The sequence below is a fragment of the Petaurus breviceps genome, unplaced genomic scaffold (genome assembly GCF_028583685.1).
Source record: "Petaurus breviceps papuanus isolate PSGF00001 unplaced genomic scaffold, PetGlider_PUasm1.0 90686, whole genome shotgun sequence".
Taxonomy (NCBI): Eukaryota; Metazoa; Chordata; class Mammalia; order Diprotodontia; family Petauridae; genus Petaurus; species Petaurus breviceps.
This window is the reverse complement of record NW_027187309.1, coordinates 10057831-10082525: the sequence shown is the minus strand read 5'-3', so window position 1 is coordinate 10082525 and position 24695 is coordinate 10057831. Positions and strand designations below refer to the sequence as shown.

General features: G+C 33.9%; 1 protein-coding gene across 3 annotated transcripts in view; it reads right to left on the bottom strand.

Annotated features, from left to right (window-relative positions):
• AGPAT5 (1-acylglycerol-3-phosphate O-acyltransferase 5) overlaps positions 1 to 24695 on the bottom strand; it is a 90245-nt gene that overhangs the window by 42488 nt on the left and 23062 nt on the right. For 2 of the 3 annotated variants that reach the window (XM_069065416.1, XM_069065414.1), the window contains exons 4-5: positions 19197 to 19286; positions 5492 to 5582 (exon numbers count right to left, since the gene is read on the bottom strand). In XM_069065416.1, coding sequence (XP_068921517.1) covers positions 5492 to 5582; positions 19197 to 19286 — 181 coding nt within the window. The remainder of the gene's footprint in view (positions 1 to 5491; positions 5583 to 19196; positions 19287 to 24695) is intronic. The other variant, XM_069065415.1, reaches the window with a different exon arrangement.

Sequence of the window (24695 nt, the reverse complement as noted above, 5' to 3'; positions counted from 1 at the left end):
CTTTTTTCTGTTCTATCATATAAATGAAAATGCCCATATTATTGAGTAAGCTCAGAATAAAAAATAGATTTGGAAAAAGAAGATACCAGAAGGCAGAGAAAAACCAAATAATTTCCTTTTAACACTGAAAATAATTCCTTGCTTCCCTGGCTCAGTAAATGTGATAAAAGCACAGTATTTTAGATGGTCCAAAGAGTACATTTCCAATTAACAGCTAAATATATTAGTTCATATCCAGTAGTATAAGTGCCTAGTGGGGAGAAGCATTTCTTACCCTTTGTTACATGTAATTCTGTTTTGAGGGACATGACTTTAGACAAGTTTACATATACTACTGCGTTTTTATCCTGTTTCAGACATTGAATTACACAAATCTCTCACCCTTTCCTCATCTATAAAATGGACATAGTAATACAAAATAATAGCATCTACTTCACAAGGTGGTTATGAGGATCAGTTAAGATAATATATTTAAAGCACACTGCAAATTTCAAATTTAAATTTTAGCTATTTTTATTTACAGTTGCATTATTATTAACTCCAACCCTGCTATGGAATCTTCTCATATAATTTAGCAACTTGAATTTTTAAAAGACTAGAATACAAGCAAATATCCTTAACATAAAAAAAAATTCTTTAGTGTTCTAGTTAATATTTTAATAGCTTTTAAGTGATTCGGGGTCATGATTAAAAAAATCAACATGTTACTATAGCTAAATAACATTTATTCCCTCTGGCTGAAAGTGTTCCCTCCCTCCTCCAATTTTACTATGAATGAATGAAAAAGCATTCCTCACCTAGTGATCCAACCTATCAGAGTTGAACCTCTCCATATCTGGCTAGGCTGGGCCTCAGACAGAAGATAAGAGTTTGTCAATGAGACCATACTTTAAAACTTTCCAGCTTGATAGAAGCTGCCAGAGCTTGCATTCCACTGGCAAAGCCTTTGAGAACCCAGGGTCACCTCCATGCCACAATGGGGCATCAGAGTAGGACTTCTGTGGAAGCAGAAAACAGTAGAGAACATCTACTCTCCTCAATAGTGGATATAAGAAATACTACCTAAGGCTTCTTTTTTCTCCTCTTCATCAGACAGGATGCAAAATGCTTATTTTCTAGACTAGGAAATGCAGTTGGATAAACAATCTGAAAAACTGATCTGTGAGAGCATGTGTGTGTGTGTGTGTGTCTGCCTGTCTGTCTGCCTCTCTGTCTTATATAAATACTGCAAATATATAAGTAGGGCTCAAAATTGAAAAGGTGGAGAGCTGGTCCTAGATTGCCTTTGGAAAACTGCAATGATCTTTTAATAGTCTCAGACTTCTCCTTGAAATAAATGTCCACCTTTTTTATCCTTCTAGTGATAATGTATGGCTGCTCGTTGTGGAATATCATAGTTTCCAAAGAACTAGAGATGACTGCCACCCAGAGGCCAATGGAGTGGTGCTTGGTGACTGCGAGTTGGGTAAAACATATTACAAAGAATAATTTATGAAGAAGCAGGCTAATGAACCCAATCAAAGAAATGTATAAGCATAAAAAAAGATGGAATACAATGTGGTAAAAAGTGATGGATTGCTAGTTTTGCTCTACTGGCATCTTTGCAATGCCAAGAGAAAGCAAGAAGAGTCTCCAACATGTTCAGTGGACCACTTGTGTCACACAATAGACAAGCATAAATGGGTTGCACAAAAAAAAAATGATTCTCTTTTAAAGCTGGCACTGAGAATGAAAAAGAATCACTGTTTAGATGAAGTCAGATGTAACAGTATGCTAATCAGAGAACTAAGATAATATTTAATAGAAAATTAGAATTTTATATAAAAATAATCAAGCGACATCTATACAACAATGACAAATAACAGGAAGAAAGAAAAGTTAGCATTTATTTTGAAAAATATCACTAGTTGATTCCCAAGATCCATTTTCTTTATTTATAAAAAAATTTTTAAATAACCATAATAAGGCTATTAGTAACTTTTTTTAATCCATGAAATGCAAAATTAGCCTTTATAGTATCTGACCCATCATTAAAGACATTAAAGTCTTCACAACGTGTGTGTCAAACAGAACAAATTAAAGTAATAACTAAGATTAGGAACAATGTTGGGTACTTATGGTACAATGAACAAAGAAAATTTCCTCATTTCAAAATGGAAATTTCACACTGAATCAAGATCTAAACTTGTGTTTAATGATTATACAAAATATAAACTAGTCAGTGGCATTCAAAAAAAGAAATTGAAGAGAACGACTTTCTTAAAGTTTAAGTGTGTACCGAGCATATATATAAAGAATGTGTATATATACACATATATATACACATTCTTTGTGTACAGAGCATATATAAAGAATGTATATATACATTCTTTATGTACAGAGCACATATATAAAGAATGTATATATACATTCACAGAAATTAATACGAATAAGAAGGAAAAGATGAGCCAGTTTACGACTAAGTTTTATAGTCTAAATATCACATGTGCTTCTGGTTTCAATTCTATTCAAGAAAAATTAACTTAACAGATGGACTAGAGTGTTTCTTTGTTTTTATTTTCAATTAACAGTTTACTTGTGATTTCAGAGGGGAAAAAAAAACAAAAAACAGGATATGGTTTTTTTTTTTTAGATTACACTGTCCAGAAAGCTTAACTTCCTTTGTACACAGTGGGGGGAAAAATTCAACTCTATATTCATACTGAAAATAGGTCACCCAATAAATAAGTTGGAAAAGTTAAGAATTTCAACAACCTAGTATTTAAAGCTTAACCCTGATAGGCAAATTGCTTATGTAATTTCCTTTGAAGGTTTCTTACAGAATTCTGTTTTTTACAGAAAAAAAGTAGATGATCAAAAAAAAAATAACCAGGAGTATAGAATTCAAAAATAAAATTGTGTCCTGGATTCTGACAATAACTGACTTTGTGACTCTTAGCAAGTTCTAACCTACTTGGTTCCACATCTCTTAAAAGACATAGTTCCTAAATGTTTCACATGTGTATTATAAAAATCTGAGTAAGGTTTTTAAAATTAGCATTATAAGCTACATTAGCAAATAGTATTATTAAAATAATATAAAAAGGTAAACCATGCCCATTCATCTTTTTACACTTAGTAACAAAAACCCATCTCTCCTCCAAACTTCTCTATTTCTTTTAAAGGCACCATAATCCTTTCAGTCACTCAAGTTCAAAACTTGAGTCTTCCCTTCTCAATGTCTCCTCTCCCTCCCAAACCTTCATATCCAATCAGTCAGCCAAATCTCATCAATTCTTCCTCCACATAATTTCACCTATCTCTCTACTCACAGAGACTCCACATCCTAGAGTTCAGACAAGAGATGATAAGGGCTAACTAGGAAAGAGTCTGTGTGAGTTAACCTAAAGGAATAGATGGTATGGAAATGGAATAATCTCATAATTGGACGGTTTCTCTACCTTCTCTAATTTATTCTCCATTCAGCTGCCAAATCACTATTCCTATAAAACACATCTATTTTATCTACTCAAAAATTTGTAGTGGTTCCCTATTACCTCTAGGATAAAATATACAATCCTCAGTCTGGTATTTAAAATCCACCATAAACTATCCCTCACTTACTTTGTAGACTTATTTTATACTACTACTTCAAATGCATTTTTCATTCTAGCCAAACTTTCCTACTAGCTGTGTCATGAACTTGACATGGCATCAATCACTGATCATTATAAATATTAGAAACTTAGAAAGTCCTAAACAGAATTCATTAACTTTTCCTCTAAATTCACTCCTCCTACTACTTCTCTATGTCTATCAAAGTTACTCCTATTCTTCCAGTCATCTAGTTTAGTAACCAAAGAAACATCCTTACCTCTTTTTTCTTTATCACTACATCAAAGCCAAATTAATTGCCAAGTCATATCTATTCTGCTCCCATAACATCTCTTGCATCCATTTCCTTTTCTCCTTATACCATTCCACAACCACCCTATTTCAGGCCTTCATTACATTTTACATGGACTACTAAAATAACTGTTTAATTTATTTCTTCCTCTAGTTATTTTCCTCTTAAATTCATTGTCCAAAACAACTACCAAATTGATATTCTTATAACACAGGCCTAATCATGCCTCAAGAATAAAATATATTATTTCTAGAATAAAATATAAGGGCGGCCAGGTGGCGCAGTAAGTAAGAGTGCCGGCCCCAGAATTGGGAGACCTGGGATCAGTTCCGGGCTCAAATACTTAACACCCACACAAAATAACTGGCCGTGTAACCTTGAGCAAGTTACTTAACCCCAATTGCTTAGGGGTGGCCAGGTGGTGCAGTGAGTAAGAGCGCCGGCCCCAGAGTCGGGAGACCTGGGATCGGTTCCAGCCTCAGATACTTGGTACCCACTCAAAAATAACTGGCCGTGTAACCTTGAGAAAGTTACTTAACCCTGATTGCTTTAAAAAAAAAAAGACTAAAATACAAAATCACTACTTTGGCATATAAAGCTTACCATAACTAGTTTATATCCTTCTAGTCCAATTTTATCTCTCTCACACACCATTTAGTCAAATTTGCCTATTTTTCTGATTTGCAAATTTTCCTATGTACAATATTTCACCTTCTACATCCATCTAATTGAGGCAACAGATATAAAACTAGACTTGGATTGAAGAAGTCCTGAGTTGAAATCTATCCTCAGACACTTCTTAGTTGTTTGAATGTGGGCAAGTCATTTAAGCTCTGCCTCATGTTCCTCATCTGTAATATATAGATTATAAAAGCACCCAATTTCATTGGATGCTGTGAGGATAAAATGAAATATATGTAAGGCATTTGGCAAACCCTAAAAGCACTAACTATAAATGCTAACTGATGATAATGATTGATGATGATGATGATGATGATGATGATGATGTTGTCTTTACATAAGCTTTCCCCCATACATGTTCTCCCTTCCTCACATCCATTTCTTGTAATCACTAGCATCCATAACAGTAGCAGTCAAGTGATACCTCTGCTTTGCCAGAGATGATCACTACTTTTCACTTTACACACCCAAAGTTATTTATGTATATTTTGTTTTCCACAACAGAACATAAGCTCATTCCTTTAAATCAGTAGCTGTTTCCCTTTTTTTTTTCCCTAACAAAGCCTGGTAAACAGTTAGTACTTAAGAAATGCATGTTGAATTGAACACATATAGAAGAGGTAGTATAATAAAAACCTTGGCATCAAGAGTTACTATAACAAGATCTTATTCCACTTACATCCAATTTCTTGGCTATATATTAGAGACACCAGAGAATGCATAAGAGAAATATAGTTTATATATATATATAGTTTATATTTATATAAAATATAGTTTATAGAGAGAGGATATGTGTGTTCATGTACATGTGCATGTGTGGTCAAGTATTTTAATTCATGAGGGAATATAATGTAAGAACTATAAGAACAACTTGTTAAAAATCAACTCTGAAATTAAACATTGAAATTTTAAATTTCAGCTTACCTTGTTCAGCAGCATATATTTGACTAGCTGAAATAACTTTTGTTAGCTCTGGATTGTACCTTGTTCCCTCTGGAAAAATCACAAGATACATCTGTGAAAGAAATATATATTATATGTACATATCTGTTATTTTAAACAAATAAAATTTATCAATCCATTCAGACCTAACAGAATTTTTTAAATAAAAAAAGACCATTTCCTTCTACATATAATCTGAATTTTAGGAACAGTTGTAAGAATGAAAATAGACCTAATAAAGATGAAAAATAATATAAAATACATTACATATAATGAATTACATTACATATAATAAATTAGTCAGATTACTTGAGGGCTTAACATTTTCAATTTCATTATTGACTCAAAATTTAACTATGAAATACTGTCACACACTATCATTTTTAGACTGAATTTGTTTAAATAGTTAACATTTTTTTTAAAAATCAGTAACAACACATTACATAGATACACAAGGTGTATTTGAATGCAATTTAGAGTGACTATTCACTTTACAAAGAGGGTCAACATAGGACACCACTAAATAAAAAGCTCTCCTAGAGCACTTAGAATGATTCACTTTGGGGTGGCTAGGTGGCACAGTGAGTAAAGCGCCGGCCCTGGAGTCGGGAGGACCCGAGTTCGGTTCTGGCCTAGACACTTAACATCCACACAAAAATACTAGTCATGTAACCTTGGGCAAGTTACTTAACCCCAATTGCCCTCCAAAAAGGCAAAAAAAAAAAAAAAGAATGATTCAATTTACAGATAAGTTTTCAGAAAGAAATCTAGTAGACAGAAGTAGGTATACATTTAAGTGGAGAAGCTAGACTTGAGAAATCATTACTGTATGTTAGTGAAATAGTCAATTTTCCTAATCACTCTTTTCCTTTTAAACAGAGATCAAGAAACAAAGAAGGCTAGAAAGCAGAAACTCAGATTTCTTTTAACCCCTATTCTAATTTGAGACCTGGAAAAGCTACAAAAACTATACTGGCTTAGAGATGTGGCTTAAGACTCAAAATAGGTAAAAAAAATACAGAATCCATGCCAGTTCTTTTCAATTTACTAGCATTCACAGAACAAACAGATCATAGGAACAAAGAAATGGAAGACAGCTCATGTGACACATTTTGTTCCTTTCATCCTCTGGGACATTTCAAAAAGGACACTGGATAGTTACTCATTTGCCAAAGGAATATTTTTTTCCTTATTGGATTCTCTTTAAAATCAAAATCCATGCATTATCAAAAAGAGGCAAAGATGAAAACAAATTGAAATATAGCAGGGACCTAGGAAATACCATGGAATTCCTGTTTAAAGGAGATAGGGAGAATTGAAGAGGATATGAACTCCTATACAGATAGGTCTCATTATCCCTATCTTTCCCAAAGCCAAATCTCTATATATTTCTTTAGATGAGTTATGCTCTCTGTTACTGATTTTTCCACCCAAAAGATTTTTGACTCCAGTTCAATTAGGTCAAATTGCAGCCCATATAATACATCTTCCAGATAGTACACAGAAAAAAGCCACACAATCTGGTGTAGTAGTCCAAAACATTGAAATATCACCAAACAGAAAAGACAAGATCTCTTAGTTGTGAGATAGGTGTGTAGGAAGGCAACCAGTTAAATGCTTGCACGGAACAAAGGAAGAGAGGACACTGCTGGTTGTACTTTGTCTGCCCTCCACTGTTAGTAAAACACGTAGGATATCAAAGAAGTATGTATAGAATCACAAAAATCACAAAATATCAGAGTACCTAATCAAGCCTACCCAAACAAAAATACTTTAAACTTTGGTGGATAATTAATAACTGAGGAAACACAATCTGAGTCATATGATTTATTAACAAAACAGGCATAATAAATGGGTTGTACTCCCCAGTAAGTCCAAAAACCTCAAATACAGAACTAAGACAGATTTTTTTATGCATTAGAAACAATTAATCAAGTAAGATCAATTATTTAAAAGAAGACAATTAAGCAGGATACAAAATTGGGCAATCATTTCTAACTGGAGGAAAGAGTAGGGATTTTCCAAGTTGGGAGATAGAGAGAGAACAGGTACAATTCCCTGAAATCAGAAAAAGAGGTGTACACGACCACCCCCAAGTATATGTATTCAGTCAAAAGAACATGGAAACAATAACTGATAGACCAGAACAGAGCCAGTTTTGAGATAAGATATATGGGTTACTTGAGATATGTTGCTGTGAGAAAACTCTCTGCATGAACCTTTGGATCTGACTGTTTCTTGTCTGTATAACCCAGGTTCATAGTAAAGGATCTCTAAGCAACCTCTAAGTGAGGTGGTCCAGTTTCCCAGTCCCTCAGGGTTAAGTTCAAACAATGCAATAAAGTATTTTTACAATTCTCCCAATTGAATGAGGTTTTCTCACAATATAAAAATTAAGACTAGGCCTATAATTGAATTAGAAAGGGAACTGAAGTCTGCCTAGGCAATGCAGTGAATAGAGCACCAGCCCTGGAGTCAGGAGGACCAGAGTTCTAGTCACTTCAGGCACTTAACACATACTAGCTGTGTGACCTTGGGCAAGTCACTTAATCCTAATTGTCCTGCCTTCCCCCCTCCAAAAAATAAAAAAAAAAAAAGGCAAAAAAAAAAGAAAGGGAACTGAGATTGCTCCAAAATTGAATCACAAAATGGAGTCAGTGTGGTTCACTCAATTCTCATACTACCACGTTTAGTGGTCATCTAACCTTTGCTTAGAAGTAACCCATGTAACTTAACTTTGCTTAGAAGTAACCTCATGAAGTGCATTGTATTTTTAATCGTTCTACTTCTTAAGAAACTTTTTTGTTTAAATATCAAGCCTAAATTTGCCTCTTTCTAACTTCCACATTTTGATTCTAGTTCTTCCCTCTGAGATCAAAAACAAGAAGTCTTACCAGTCTTCCACTGAACTTTCAAATATTTGAAGACTATCATGGTCCTCACCTCATATTCCTATCTTCACTTTTCTAGATTAAACATTCTGAATGCCTTAAACTGATGCTCATATGGCATGAATTTAAAAGCCTTTCACCATATTGCTGTTCTCCTTTAGATACTCTTTAGTTTATCAATATCCTTCCTAAAAGGTTGTATCCAGGTGAATATGAAAGTCTACATATAATCTGAGCAGGGCAGAATACAGAGTCACCTCTTGAGTCCCATATACTATATTTCTCTTAATATAGCCTATGATTATATTAGCTTTCTTAGTCGCAATAGCTTATAAGTGACTCTTAATGAATCTGTAGTTTATTAAGATCCCCAGACCTTAAAAAGTTTGTCTAGTCAACCCACATGATCTTATAATTGAAGTGATTTTTTAAAAGTCAAGTTGTAAGACTTTGTAATTATCCCTATTGTAGGTCTTTTTGTTTTTGAGATCCTAATTTGAAATCCAATGTGTTATTCTTCTTAATTTTTTGTCATCTACAAATTTAATAAGCATATCATCTACTCCTTTGTATAAGTCATTGATGAACTGAAACTGAATAAATAGAATATATTTGGGGCAAAACTCACTAACATCAACTGTGCATAAGAGTATATGTGATGTTCTATACCTATACTCCTCTACCTTTCCAATGCAAAAGGGAGATACATTTTCTCAGACTTGAGACAGTATATTTACACAGAATTTAGTTCCAGTGGGGCACTCTCCCAGTAATCCCCTTTCTAAGTTAACCTTAGACTACAAGTCAAGGGTTCTTAGTTGAGGGTTTGTGAACCTTTAAAAATGTACATTTTGCTATTTCAAAATAATTCTTCTTCTTTGTAATCCTATGTATTTTATTTTATGAAACTTAACCATTATTCTAAGAATGGGTCCATAAGTTTCATCAGATTGACAAAGGGGTCCATGATACTTGCATTGCTTAGCCCATCTCTTCATTTTTTATAAGAATAGTCTGAGAAACACTTAAAATAATTCATTACACTAGCAGAAACAGAACTATTTATACAATGATAGCAATGTAAAGTAAATATAAACAACTTGTCTACAAACTTTTGAACTTTGATCAAAGCAGTGACCAACTGCTTTCAGAGCACCCATGAAAAAACATTCTGACAGAGAGATAATACAGACTTAGGGTATAGCTTGGGATATATATTTTTGGAAATGGCCATTACAAGAATCAGTTTAGATTAACTATGCATATTTGTCACAAGGATTTTTTTTTTATTTTTTTCAGTATGGAAATCAGGTACAGAAAGAATATTTTTGTTCAAAGAAAAAATTAAAAATGTTTTATTAAAATGTGATCAACTATACAGCATTCCCTTGATCTAATCTAGTAACCTTGTCAAAAAAAAAGGAAAAGGATCAAATAGGCATGACCTGACCTTTACAAAGCTATACTATCTCTCTGTGATCATGACTTCCTTTTTTAGATGTTTACCAAGCATCCCTTTTAAGAATATGTACTACAATATTGCCAGGATTCAATTCTACTATCTCCAGAGAACTAAAAGCAAAGATCACCCACTCAAAAGGCAATGAATGGAGATGCATATGGTAGTCATAAACAAACTGTAATCCAATATAAATAGTTACACAGAATTGATGTAAAGGAGAACATTTTTTAAAACCCATTACTAAAAAGATTAATTACATAACAGGGACAAGGAAAAAAAAAACCATGGACAGTCGACTTTCTCCACAGAAATCTTTGGATAGTATGTGAAAGACCTCTGACAATGTGCGCATGACCCCTAGAAGATCCCATGAGGTTCTGAGAGGATACAGACAATGGCTTAAATTAAAGTCAGATAGGCATTAATGGGTTATCACCATGGGCAGTTTGGTAGCACAATGTATAGTATGCTCCACCTGAAATCAGAAAGACCTGAGTTCAAATCTAGCCTCAAACACTTACTACCTCTGTGACCTTGGGCAAATCACTTAATGTCTATTTGTCTCAGTCTCCTCATCTGTAAAATAGGAATAATAATACTACCTACCTCCTAGGGATGAAGATCAAATGAGATAATAACTGTAAAGCACTAAGCACAGTGTTTGGCAGATAGTAAGCACTATGATAACTATTATTGTTGCTGTTATTTTTGAGGAAATATGAGTAGGAAGGAGGTTATAGAGATAAATCTGCCTTTCATATATAAAACACTAGCCAGATTATACATATTTCTCAAGCTTCCTAAAAATTCTTTTTCTTAGGGCATGGATTTCTATCTTGAAAAATGTTACATGAATTCTTATATCCAACCATTCAAAAAAGTATCTTTTCTTTAATAGTTATATCAATTTTTTATATTTTAATTACCTTTATTTCATAATATTTCTCCCCTATTAATCATCCCTTGCAACAAAGAATGGAGAAAACATATGCAAAATTAACCAATGTCAACCTAGTTTAATAGTATATGTGATATCTGACAGCATTCAGTTTCCATGGTTTTGGGGGGGTTGTTCTTTCCATTTATATCGCTTTAGTTGTTTTGCTATTGTTTTGTTGGTTCCAGTTACGTGATTCTACATTATTTCTTATGTTTTCTATCACAATACTGTACCATGATTTACTCAGGCATTAAACAATTCATAGAGCTCTACTTTGTTTCCAGGTCTTTGCTGCCATAAAAAATTTATGCTATAAATATTTATGACCATATTCTATCTTTGACTTCCTTAAGAGATATGCGTAAGAAAAGGTGATATCTCTGGGTCAAAGGATATGAATATTTTTCATCACTTCTTTAGTATCCCAAATTATTTTCCAAAATGGTTGAGAAAATTCATGGAATATATCATGGAATATATCACTTTTTGATAAATCTTAAATGTTTCTCATATTCTTGGCTCTGTTGATGTACTTGTCATGATGAAAAAGACAATTTCCCAATGCTGAAGTTGGGAGATTTGAGACTATTTACAAGTAGTCTAATAAAGCTTGTAATCTTATTATAAGAAAATTTTATGGTTAATTCAAATGTTTTATCTTCTATTCTTATTATCAAAGTTAATAGAATTAGTGCACATGCACAATACATTCTATATCTATGTTTCCTTTATCACTAAGAAGCAGGGATAATTTTTTTAATATAAAACTATGCTCACAGACAAAAAGATAATGGTCAAATAAGAACAAATGGTTTTCAAATAAAATATAATCAACAGACAACTGAAAAACCATAAAAATCACTAAGAAAGAAAATTTTGCTGCGATTATCATTTCCAATACATAGGCTAGCAAAATTACTAAAAATGGGAAAGTTCTTTGTTCAGAGGGGCTTATGGGGAAACAAGAAAGCTAATTTACAGTTGATGGAGTTGTGAATTTGTTCAAACTACTCTAGAAGATAATGTTGAATTCAGCAAGAAATAAGTTACTCCATACCATATGACACAGGTTTCAGTATTACATCATTAACATTACTAATGGTAAGAAAAGGCATATATTAAAAAATCTTTATCGCAACATTTTGTAAAACCTTAAAAATAAAATAAATGCTCTAATACTACAGACACTGAACAAATTGTAGTTTATGAACATAATGTGCCCTAGGGTATGGCAAATATCAAGGATTTAGAGAAACATGTGAAGATGCAAAATAATGCAAAATGAAAAGAGATAAAATGACTACACCAAGGTAAATAGTCTATATGGAAGTACTACAAAACCACAATCAATATTAAAATACAATGTTATCAAGTTTCAAGGGTAATGTTAATTTATTTGAACACCCTCTGGTTACCTTTATAAGAGTGTCTAAAGATGAAATTAAAGATAACTCATATCATGAATATAGATTCAAAATTTTTAAAGAAAATATTAGCAAAAAGACTACAGCAATTTATCACAAGAATAATACTCTTTGTTCATGCAGGATTTATTCCAGAAATGCAAGGATGGTTTAATATTAGGAAAACTATCAGTATAATTGATCATATCAACAACAAAACAAGCAGAAACCACATAATTATCTCAATAGATGCAGAAAAGGCTTTTAAAAAAATACAACATCAATTCCTATTAAAAACACTAGAAAGGATAGGAATAAATGGAGTCTTCCTTAAAATAATAGGTAGCATCTATTTAAAGCTATCAGCAAGTATTATATGTAATGGCGATTAGCTAGAAGCATTTCCAATAAGATCAGGGGTGAAACAAGGGTGTCCACTATCACCCCTCTTATTCAATCTGGTACAAGAAATGTTAGCAGTAGCAATTAGAAAAAAAAAAAAGAAATCAAAGGAATCAAATTAGGCAAAGAAGCAAACAAGCTATAACTCTTGGCAGATGATATGATGAGATACTTAGAGAATCGTAGAGAATCAAGTAAAAAACTACTTGAGACAACAAATTTGGCAAAGTTGCAGAATATAAAATAAACCCACATAAATCCTCGACATGCCTGTACATTTCTAATGAAATTCAACAGCAAGAGATAGAAAGAGAAATCCCATTTGAAGCTGCTGTAGACATAAAATATTTGGGAATCTACCTGCCAAAACAAACCCAGGACCTATATGATCACAACTACAAAACATTTTTCATATAAATAAAGTCAGATCTAACTAATTGGAAAAACAGCAATTGCTTGTGGTTGGGTCGAGCTAATATAATAAAAATGACAATTTTACCTAAATTAAATTATATGTTTAGTTTCATACCAATCATTTACCAAAAAAAATTACTTTATAGAGGTAGAAAAAAATAGTAACAATTCATTTGGAAGAACAAAAGGTCCAGAATATCAAGGGAATTAATGAAAAGAAATCCTAGGGAAAGTGAACTAGATATACCAGATTTTAATCTGTATTATAAAGCAGCAGTAATCAAAACTACTTGGTACTGGCTGAGTAATAGAGTAGTGGATCAATGGAATAGATTGGGCACATGAGACTCAAGCAGTTAATGACTACAGTAATCTATTGTTTGATAAACCCAAAGACCCCAGTTATTGGGATAAGAACTCACTATTTGACAAAAACTGCTGGGAAAACTGGAATATAGTATGGCAGAAACTGGGCATAGACCGCTATCTAAAAGCATATACCAAAATCAAGTCTAAATGGGTCCATGATCTAGGTATAACGGATGACACTGTAAGCAATCTGGGAAAGCAAGGAATAGTTTATCTGTCAGATGTGTGGAGAGGGGAATACTTTATGACCAAACAAGAATTAGACAGCATTATAAAATGCAAAATGGATAATTTTGATTACATTAAATTGAAAAGCTTCTGTACAAACAAGGCCAATGTAACCAAGATTAAGAGGGAAGTGGGAAATTGGGAAATTATAAGAAATGACATTCAGGATGATTTTAGAAAAACTTGGACTTACATGAACTGATACAAAGTGAAGTGAGCAGAAATGTTTAACATGATTGCACATGTATAACATAGACTGGATTGCTTACCATCTTAGTGAGGAGGGAAGGGAGAGAGGAGGAGGGATAAAATTCGGAACACAAAACTTAAAAAAAAATGTTAAAAATTGTTTTTAACATATAATTGGGAGAAAATAAAATCTTACTTTTAAAAACCTCCTCTTTAGTAAAACTGAAAATATTAAGATATATTTCTCTAACCTAAAGAAAAAAAAAGTCCACACTTAAAAGTTTAAGTTGGGATAGGTTGACTACAAAAGGTCTTTCCTGGGGAAATGGATTAAGGTTAACAACAAAACTTAACTAGGATGTAGATGTTATCATCATCTCCTTGGCGTTGTTTCCTTTCAATAGAAATTGAAAGAATTCACCAATCACCTCTTGAAAAAGATCCCAAATGGGGTGGCTAGGTGGCATAGTGAACACAAGCACCAGCCCTGGAGTCAGGAGGACCTGAGTTCAAATCTGAACTCAGACACTTAACACTTATTAGCCGTGTGACCTTGGGCAAGTCACTTAACTCCCAATGGCCCTCCAAAAAAAAAAAAAAGATCCCAAAAAGAAAACTCCTAGGAATATTATAGCCAAATTCCAGAGTTCCCAGGTCAAGGAGAAAATACTACAAGCAGTCAGGAAGAAACAATTTGAGTAATGTGGAAACAATCAAGGTAATACATGATCTATCAGTTTCTACATTGAGGGATCGAAGGGCTTAAAATATGGTACTCCAGAGGTCAAAGAAACTAGGATTAAAACCAAGAATCACTCACCCAGCAAAACTGAGTATAAGACTTCAGGGGAAAATATGGATATTCAATGAAAAAGAGGACTTTCAAGCATTCTTGATGAAAAGATCAGAGCTAAACAGAAAATCTAACTTTCAAATACAAGAAGCATGAGAAGGCAAACAGGAAAGAGAAATCATAAGGAACTTATTAAATTTGAACTGTTTATATTCCTACATGGAAAGACGATGTGTAACTCATGAGACTTTTTTCTAGTATTAAGATAGTTGAAGAGATTATGTGTGTGTATGTGTATATACACACATATAAATATATATGTATGTATAGGTGGTAGGTGGGTGTATTTGTGTGCATATGTATACAGAGACAGAGGGCAGTGGGTGAACTGAATATGAAGGGATGATATCTAAAAATTAAAATTAAGGGGTGAGAGAGGAATACATTGGGAGCAGCATAAAGGGAAAGATAGAATAGGGTAAATTATCTCACATAAAAGAGACGAGAGAAAGCTATTACAATGGAGGGGAAGAGCAGGAAGGTGAAAAGGAATGAGTCAACCTTACTCTCATTGGATTTGGCTTAAGGAGGGAATTACATACACACTCAATTGGGTATCTTATCCTACGGAAAGTAGGGGAGAAGGGGATAAGAGGTGGGGATGATAGAAGGGATGGCAGATTGGGGGAGAGGAGAGCCAGAAGAGCAAACACTTTTGAAAAGGGACAGGGTCAAAGGAAAAAATAGAATAAATGGGGGATGGGATAGGGATGGAAGGAAATAATAGTCTTTCACAATATGACTACTATGGAAACGTTTTGCATAACTACACATGTATAAACTATATTGAATAGCTTGTCTTCCCAATGGATGTGAGTGAGGAGGGAAGAAGGGAAAGAATCTGGAACTCAAAGTTTTAAAAACAAATGTTCAAAAATTGTTGCTACATACAACTGGGAAATAAGATATACAGGCAATGGGGTAGAGAAATCCATCTTACCCTACATGAAAAGGGAAAGGGGGGAAAGAGAGAGATAAGCGGAGATATAAGAGAGGGTAGACTAGGGAAAGGGGTAATCAGTAATCAGTATGCTTGCCATCTTTGGGTGGGGGGTAAGGGAGATATGGGGAGAAAATTTGGAACTCAAAATTCTGTGGAAATGAATGTTAAACACTAAAAATAAATAAATTCTGGAAAAAAAACTGAGTCTGAAAAGTCATTTTCACTTGCGGGAGGAGGAAGAAGGGAGAGTTCAGAAATTTTCATCTAATTTAGCAATTAAGTCTAGATTAACCCCTATTATTTTTCTAGTATTCCTGAACTATTTTCCAAAATAATCAGGGGCATAGGAATTGCTCCAATATTTTCCTTTGACAAATGTAAAAGAATTAACTATATACAGTGGGTACCATATATTGTCCCTCAAGTCCACATCTAGGCATTGGCCAAGGCTATCCATTCTACCTTCATAAAGTTGCTCAGACATCTTCTCTAGTCACACAATCACCAAAATCTAGACTCTCTTATTGGTACTTACCTTTACCACAATAAGCCCTCTAATTGGTCCCCCTGTTTTCATATTTCCCCTTCATCAATCCATTTATCCTCCACACAACTAAAATAATCTTCCTAAGGGCAGAGATTTGAGTACATTACCACTCTCATCATAAAAGCTTCATGTGTTCCCTCTTGCTTCTAGGATAAAATACAAATGTTTCAGCTGAAAACACTTCATAATATGGCTCCAACCTACCTTTTCAGCATAATTTTAGATAATTTTCTTTATAAATTTTTCCATTCCAATCAAATTAGACTACTTTCTGTTCCATGATATGCCATTCTTTGCTTAGGCATTAGCATGAGTCATACCAGAAAGCCTGGAATTAAATGCTTAGTCAGGAAATACCCTCCTCCACAAAGCTTTCCCAAATTCTTCTGGCCCTTACACACAATTGCTAATGCTCCTTCCAACCTCAAATTCTATTCCAATGCTTTGTCTGGCATTCTTTATCTTACATTTAATTATCTAGCTGCATGTTATATCCACTCAACTTTCCTCAAGCATAAAGTTCCTTTTAGGAAAGAGACTTTCATTTTTGTCCTTGAATCCCCAGCACTGAACACAGTTCCTTACATTTAGGGGTTTAGTGTTTGCTGAATTCACTCTTGCTGGCAGGCATAGACTTAGTGAGTAAGGTATGCTTCTTAAAGTAATCTAAAATCCAAGTTTTGCTAGTGAACCAATAAAGACTTAGAGACCTCTTATAAAATTAAAATAGCTTTATTATTTATAAAAGAAGCAAAGTAACCTAAAGAGATTAATTTTATTAATGTTATAAATATTTCTCATTTCTGTTTGCAAGTTATCTGTCAAAACTATCAAGTTACCAAAATTTACAGGAAACTGACAAGAATCTTAAGACTATATACAAAAGGACATGAATCAGCACCTAGATAAGGAATATAAACTGAAGACATAAAAGAGGGATTATTAATCTAGATTCAAAGGGGGAGAAACAGTCTTGAGAAGTGCCTAATGGTGTTCCTTTTTAAATAAAAGACCTAGTGAAACTGGATTCATTGGGGGAAAATAATTTTAATCACATATACAAGATATATGTGTGTATACACAAACAAAAATCTTTCCTTTCTCCATGACATGAGTAGTGTTTGTTTACCTCCTATATATCTCATAACAAGATAGATTATGTACTTATAATGAATGTACAAGTGTAAATATATCTGCACATGATAGTATAAAATAAGATTTTAAGGGGGAAGTAGGGAGAAAGACTATTTATTAAACACATATGTGGCAGGCAGTGTGCAAAGTGCTTTACAAATATTATCTCATGTGATACTCATAACAACCCTGGGAGGCAACTATTAGAATTATCCCTACTTGAAAGTTGAGAAAACTGAGGCAACAATTAAGTTAAGTCACTTGTCTTGGGCTGACTATCTTCCTGACTTCAGGTTCAGCACTCTTATCAACCATGCCATTTAGCTGCTTATAAGGTCCTATTTATAATACTTATTTAAGGTATTAGACTCCTCCCTTAAAAATAAATCTTTGAAAAATCAGAATTCCCTGTTCTAATTACTACCTTCTTCATTCATTAGGCATGGCCTAATCTGAGGCTATGTTATTTTGACACATAGCGCTGGCATGTCCTCACAGGACTAGTGCACTGCCTTACTAAACTATACTTACAGTGTAACATAATAAGCAAGTAGTGCTTAATATTAAAGAATACATTAAAGTGAAACCTAGACTAGGCTGTGTGACACCTCTAAACAAAATTTTTACAAGTTCATGCTTAAGGAATGACTTAAATATACTATTATTTTAACTATATTAAATACATACACATAATATATAAACTATTTAAATATATTAAATTTCAAATATGCATATAGAAGACTTTTTTGCTAGCTTTATTAAATTATTAGAAAAAAATTTTGATTTTGCTTACTTATGAACAGCCTATGTGATATAATGGATAGAGAACTAGCCTCCAAGTCAGGAGAACTTGGGTTCAAGTCCTACCACCAACACTTACTGGCTAGGTGACCCTGGGTAAGTCTCATAGAATTATGGACAACTGTCTAATACTATATTGTGGAATCAATGTTGATCTGCATTGGTAAAGGAAGTCCTACCACAGAAAGTTCCCAAGTTTCCAACACCAAGTACATTAATATTCATAAAGTTTTAATGTTGATAAATTCAAAAACATTTAGTAATAACAGGATTTTTCATGGTAAGAAAAAAATACAAACTTATTAATATTACAAATTTACTCATGATTCACTAAACTACATTAAAATTATCTTCTTTAAAATGACCTGCAATCTATCACTTGAGTTTGAGTCAATTGAATAGAAAGTTATACCATACTATAACATCAAGAACAAATCTTATGACAATTACAATCTTTGGTTCTAAAGAGGAGTCACGGGAAAAAGTCATTTAATAACAAACAATATACTTTTAATAGAAAATTACAGAAATTTTTTTTGGTAGCAAAGTTATGCCATTACAAAATATCACTAAAAATGAATTATTATGGTTTTATGTTTGTAAATTTGTGAATACTAAAACACCTTTCAGATAACTCAATGAATGCAATTTAAAAAAAAACTATTCCCAATACTAAAAGGTTTACTGTTGAAAGGCAGAGTCATTTAGTTTGTGCTAAGTCTATACTATTTTTGCACACTGAATAAAAGAGAGAAAGTTTAAAATGTTAATTTTAGCCATATTTTTAGTTAATACCAATGGCTGAATTGACTGATTCTAGTTAATCTTAGTAATCAAGATGAATAAAACCTTTTGTTCATTCATTTTTTGTTCATCATTTTATCTATACCCATCCCCAACAAAAATGTCCTAAATAGATTATAGAATTTGAAGCTAAAAGGGACTTTGCATGTTATCTAATGAATAAGAACTATCAAAAAATGAAACCTCTTTAACTAAAATCAATGTGAAATTTATACTACAAGAAAAAAAGGTTTCTTCAATTAAAATACAGTGGATGATAGGCAAACAACAATTACATTAACAAAGGGAAAACATAGCATAATCTTACTGGAGTGCCTGTATCCATCTGTCTCTGTAGCTTGTTTCTCATTTCCAATTCATTAAATTTGGCACTTCGTTTTACATAGATTCCTCCATGCTTAAAAACAGAAAATTAAAAAAGTAATTATTTCATCTTAAAATTCAAATGATCAGTACTCAAAAGATAGAGTGTTAAAAAGACAAATTTTATATACCAAAACAGCAAGGAAATTTTCTTAAGATACTAGAACTATGAAATTCTTTGTATCCCTTACACATTATTCTTAAATCAACAATTCCACATATAGCCAAATAGATTGTCTATAACACTACATTAAGTAATGGTTATTATACAGAATGGGCTGATACAAAAGACAATTTTATGCTTAGATAAGAAAAAAGCTTTCAGTTCTGGTTAATAGCAGTATTTTTTTTTTCTATTTATACTTAGGGATTAAGCTCTCTTTAAAGTAACTAGCATTTTCAGTCAACTTTGTTCTTTTCAAAATATATTAGTAGTAATTCTAATTCACATTTATATAGTGCTTTAAGGTTTACAAAATGTTTTACACAAATTATTTCATCTCAGTCTTACAACAATCCTATGAGGTAGGCATTATTTTACAAATCAGAATACAGTAGAGAAATTAACCATCACACGGCTAATGAGTGACAGAGGTGGGATGCAAAACCAGGACACACCTATTAATAAAAATTTTAACATAAATCTCTAATCTGTATATGATTATTTATGTCAATAGTTCAGATTATGAGTGTTAGGAGCCTGAACCAGAGTTTTGGCTCTGTAAGTAGAGCATATGGCAACAGACCAGATATGTGGAATGAAGGAAAATGAGAAGTCAAAGATGATAGTAAGGCTATAAAATTAGATGACCGGAACAAAGGGTGGTGTTCTTTATTAGAAATAGATAAATTTGAGGGGCGGCCAGGTAGCACAGCGAGTAAGAGCACTGGCTCCAGTGTTGAGAAGACTGGAGATCGAATCCCGGGCTCAGACACTTAGCACCCACCCAAAAACACCTGGCCGTGTAACCTTGAGCAAGTTACTTAACCCCAATTGCTTAGGGGCGGCCAGGTGGCTCAGCGAGTAAGAGCACCGGCTCCAATGTCGGGATGACCTGGATCAAATCCGGGCTCAGATACTCAGCACCACACCCAGAAATAACTGGCTGTGTAACCTTGATCAAGTTACTTAACCCCAATTGTTAAAAAAAAAAAAAAAAGAAATAGATAAATTTGGAAAAAGAATGGATTTGTGGAGGAAAGATATTATAAGACCTATAATGGGTCACATTCCATCCATGCCTGATTATTGTAAAATATATATCTGTCTATACCTCAATCTATCTCATCTAAAAACAAAAAAAGGGGAAGGGGACTTAGGGTGGGCATGGGAACAAGTTCAGGGTTCTTAATCTAAAATCACTAACTCAGAACAGAGTCTGATCTCTGAGGGATCTCTGGTAAGGCAAAAGGTGACCCTGGAGCTTGAGGGTTGTTGGCAATTTCCCCCAAACCATCTGATTTCTGGCTGTCCTCAGTATCATACAGGAGTTATAACTGTTCTGAAGACTATGACACCCAGCTGGGAGAAGTTGGGCAGTGAAGATGTTGGTACCTTGCAGAGTTAAGGAAGGAGTCAGATTTAGGTCCTGTTTAAGAATAAGAATAAGTGCTATTATGTTGGAGATTAAGTCCCAATACTGGCTATTGAATGATTTTTTAAAAATATAAAATAGCAAAAATTAATGGATAGTGTTAAAGATGTACATATAAACCCTATATAGTAATTGTTGATTTAAACAAGAAAAATTTCGGTTTTTCAAAAGACAACCCTCCTACATACATAAACCCTAAATAACATATAATTCTTAATCTTTTTTATCATCTGTTTATATAGTTCATAAATAAGGGCTTTTGTAGAATTTGGGGTGTTTTGGCAATATGGTAATATTGCTATTTATAGGAACTAACATAAGCACAGAAATAGAGACTGGAAAGCTGCTTTAGGCAATACTCTAAGAGGGTTCATGGTACAAAAGGTACTAGCCTGCATTGCTCAAGGGAGTAAGATAACTGAATTAAAAAAAAAACTGACCAGGAAAACAGAGCAAGAAGAGATCATTAAGAATCACTGGATTCCCTGAAAACCATGTTTTCAAAAAAAAACAACAAACTTTGACACTATATCACAAGAAATCACAAATTAAAAATGCCCAGGTATACTAGAATCAGAGATCAAAGTAAAAGTCGAAGGAATCCACTAATCATTTCCTGAAAGGATTCTCAAAAGGAGAAATCTCAGGAATGCTACAGCCAAATCCAGAGCTCACTCCCAGCAAGCATTCAAAAGGTTCAAACAAGATTGGATAGTTTCTATTATATTCAGAAGGGGATCTTATAATATTCCAAAAGAAAAAACTGGAATGACTCACCCTGTAAAGTTGAATACAACCTATGGGGGAGTAGGGGGTAGGGGGATGGACCTTTAAAAGAGGAGGGAACTTTCAAGAATTTCTGGGGGGAAAAAAAAGACTATAGCTAAAAAGTAACTTTGAAATACAAACACAAAAACCCAGAGAGACCTGGAAAGGTAAATTTATGTAAGAAACTGGAAAGAGTTGTAGGATTTTGGAGTACTAAAATGCTAATAGGAAAAAAAGGAAGAAGTGTCATTTCAGGATGGTAATGACCTCAAAAGTTATTCAAGGAGTTAAAAAAAAAGGGGTCCTGGGGTGGCTAGGTGGCACAGTGAGTAAAGCGCCAGGCCCTGGAGTCAGGAGGACCCAAGTTTGGTTCTGGCCTCAGACACAACACCCACACACAAAAAACTAGCCATGTAACCTTGGGCAAGTTACTTAACCCCAATTGCCCTCCAAAAAGGAAAGAAAAAGGGAGGGAGGTCCTGAGAAATAGACAGTTTCTGTTAAGAGATTCAAGAGAAGAATAAGAATGTAGAACAAGTGGGGAAAACAGTACAGAGAGAAGGAAAAAGAGGGTACAACTTGCTGTTCCTCATAAATGGAATGCACGAGACCATACAGATATGGAGGAAGGAATGAAGAAAGTGTGCATTAGATAAACATTGTTCTTATCCACAATCAGCAAAGGGAGGCTGAATACATATGCACTATCATATAAAGTTTGGTATAGAAGTAAAACAAACTCAATAGGGAAACAAAGGGGAAAGGGACAAGGCAGAGAGATTTAGGGGGAGGATAATACTTGGGAGGGAATATTCAAGCAACACATAATTCTTATTCTTGAAGGGGGATTGAAAAAGGTGTGGAAAGGAGAAAAATACTTGAACCTAGTGGTAGACAACTGAGTAACAGAAGAGTAAAGTGTGATATATGAATGTGATAGAATATTATTGCACTGTAATAATCAATCAAATAAATAATTTCAGAAAGTCCTGGGTAGTGTGAAGTGGTACAGAATGAAAATGAGCAGTATAAGAATAACAATTTAAAGAAGGATAGCAAAATTAGAAAGAAAAACAACTTTTAAAATATTTAAGAACTCTTATCACCGCAATGAAAAACCAAGTCTCCAGAGGACCTGTGATGAAACATGTTACCCACCTCCTGACAAGAGAGGTAATAGAAACAAGATAAAGAGACACAGATTTTTGGATATGGCTACTATTTGGATTCATTTTGCACAATTTATCTATCTGTTTGTTATGAGGATTTACTCCCATAGCTTCTGGTTGTTAATGAACAGTGGGAGGTCAGCAATAGCTATCTTTTCCTGCAAACCATCCCCTTTTCCTAACTTTCCTATTTCTTTCTTGGGTACCACCATCCTCCCAGTCACACAAATTCAAAATTTTGGCATTATCTTTAACTACTCACTCTCTTCTCCCCATAATCCGATTCAGTTGTCAAATCTGGGTTATTTCTACCTTTATTATTACTTTTGTATATGTCCCATTCTTTCTTTTGACAGTGCCATCATACTAGTAACAGGCTCTTATTACCTCATGACTGGACTATTGCAGGAACCTGTTGATCTACCTGTCTCAAATCTCTCCCCACTCCAATCCAAACAGCATTCAACTGTCGAACTGAACTTTCTAAAGGACAAGTATGAAGATGTTACTGCTCAGTCATTTTTCCGCTGTCACCAACTCTTCGTGATCCCCTTTGTGCTTTTCTTGGCAATAATATTGGGATGGTTTGCAATTTCCTTCTCCAGACTATTTTACAGATGAGGAAACTAAGCCAAACAGGGTTAAGTGACTTGCCCAGGGTCACACAGCTAGTATGTGTCAAAGCTGGACTGGAACTCAGATCTTCCTGACCCTTGTTCTGGAGCTCTATCCACTGTGCTACCCAGGTGCCCAATGTCACTCCTCTATTCAATCAACTCCAGGAGCTCCCTGTTATATACAGAATTAAATAAGGAATCCTTTATTTGGTTTTTAGAGACCTTCATAACCTGGCCCCTTCTTACCTTTCCAGTCTTCTTAGGCTTTACTCCCCTTAGCATACTCTATCACCCATTGATGCTGGTCTTGCTGTTCCTCAAACAAAACATTCCAATTCTAGGCAGAATTTTTGTCCCCTATGCCCAGAATATTCTCCTTCCTCATCTCTACCTTCTAGCTTCCCGGGCTTCCTCTAAGTCTCTGAGACTATCGCCAATTTATCATGTATGTATGTATGCATAGATAAATATCCACATATCTTGTATGTTATGTAGTTGTATGCATGCTGTCTCTCCCATTATACTGACAGCACCTCTTCTGAGGGCAGGGGCTCTTTCTTGCTTTTCTCTATAACCTCACTACTTAGCATAATGTCTGGTACATAGTGATGAATAAATGCTAGTTGACTAATAAACAATACCTATACTATACCTACTTCACAGGATTGTTTTGGGAATTAAATGAGATTCCTAAAAAGGATTCTGTAGAAGACAATTTAAATATTAAGTAGCTATTGTTATCATCACAGCTAACTATGATACTATCTACCTCACAGCATTGTCTTAAGTGTGTCTGTATATGTATATGTGAGTGTGTGTGTGTGTGTGTGTGTATATATATATATATATATATATATATACATATACTCACACACTTTTTAACCACAAAGCACTATATAAAACAAGATATTGCCATTAATAAGTGTAAGGAAAAGAGGAAAACTCCACAGTGATGAAAGTTTGGATCAAAAATAATAAAGAATTTAAAAATATATCAGCATCTATTAATTAACCCTAGTCATCTTTTTAAAAAATTAATATACCTACAAGCAATAGGCTGCTAAAAATTACATTAACTTTAAATTTCATTGAAAAACCTATGTAGGTTAAACTCTATTATTTGGAGACTCGAGTTTCCATAAGTGAAATTGGGGCAATGGCTGGGTAATCATTAATACCCCTTTAATTTTGACACTGATTCCACATCATAATCTCTGTACTCACTGATGATATAATAGTATAAGAGGTAAATAGAAAGAATGGGAGGTTTGTACTTAGGGGCTAAAAACCAGCG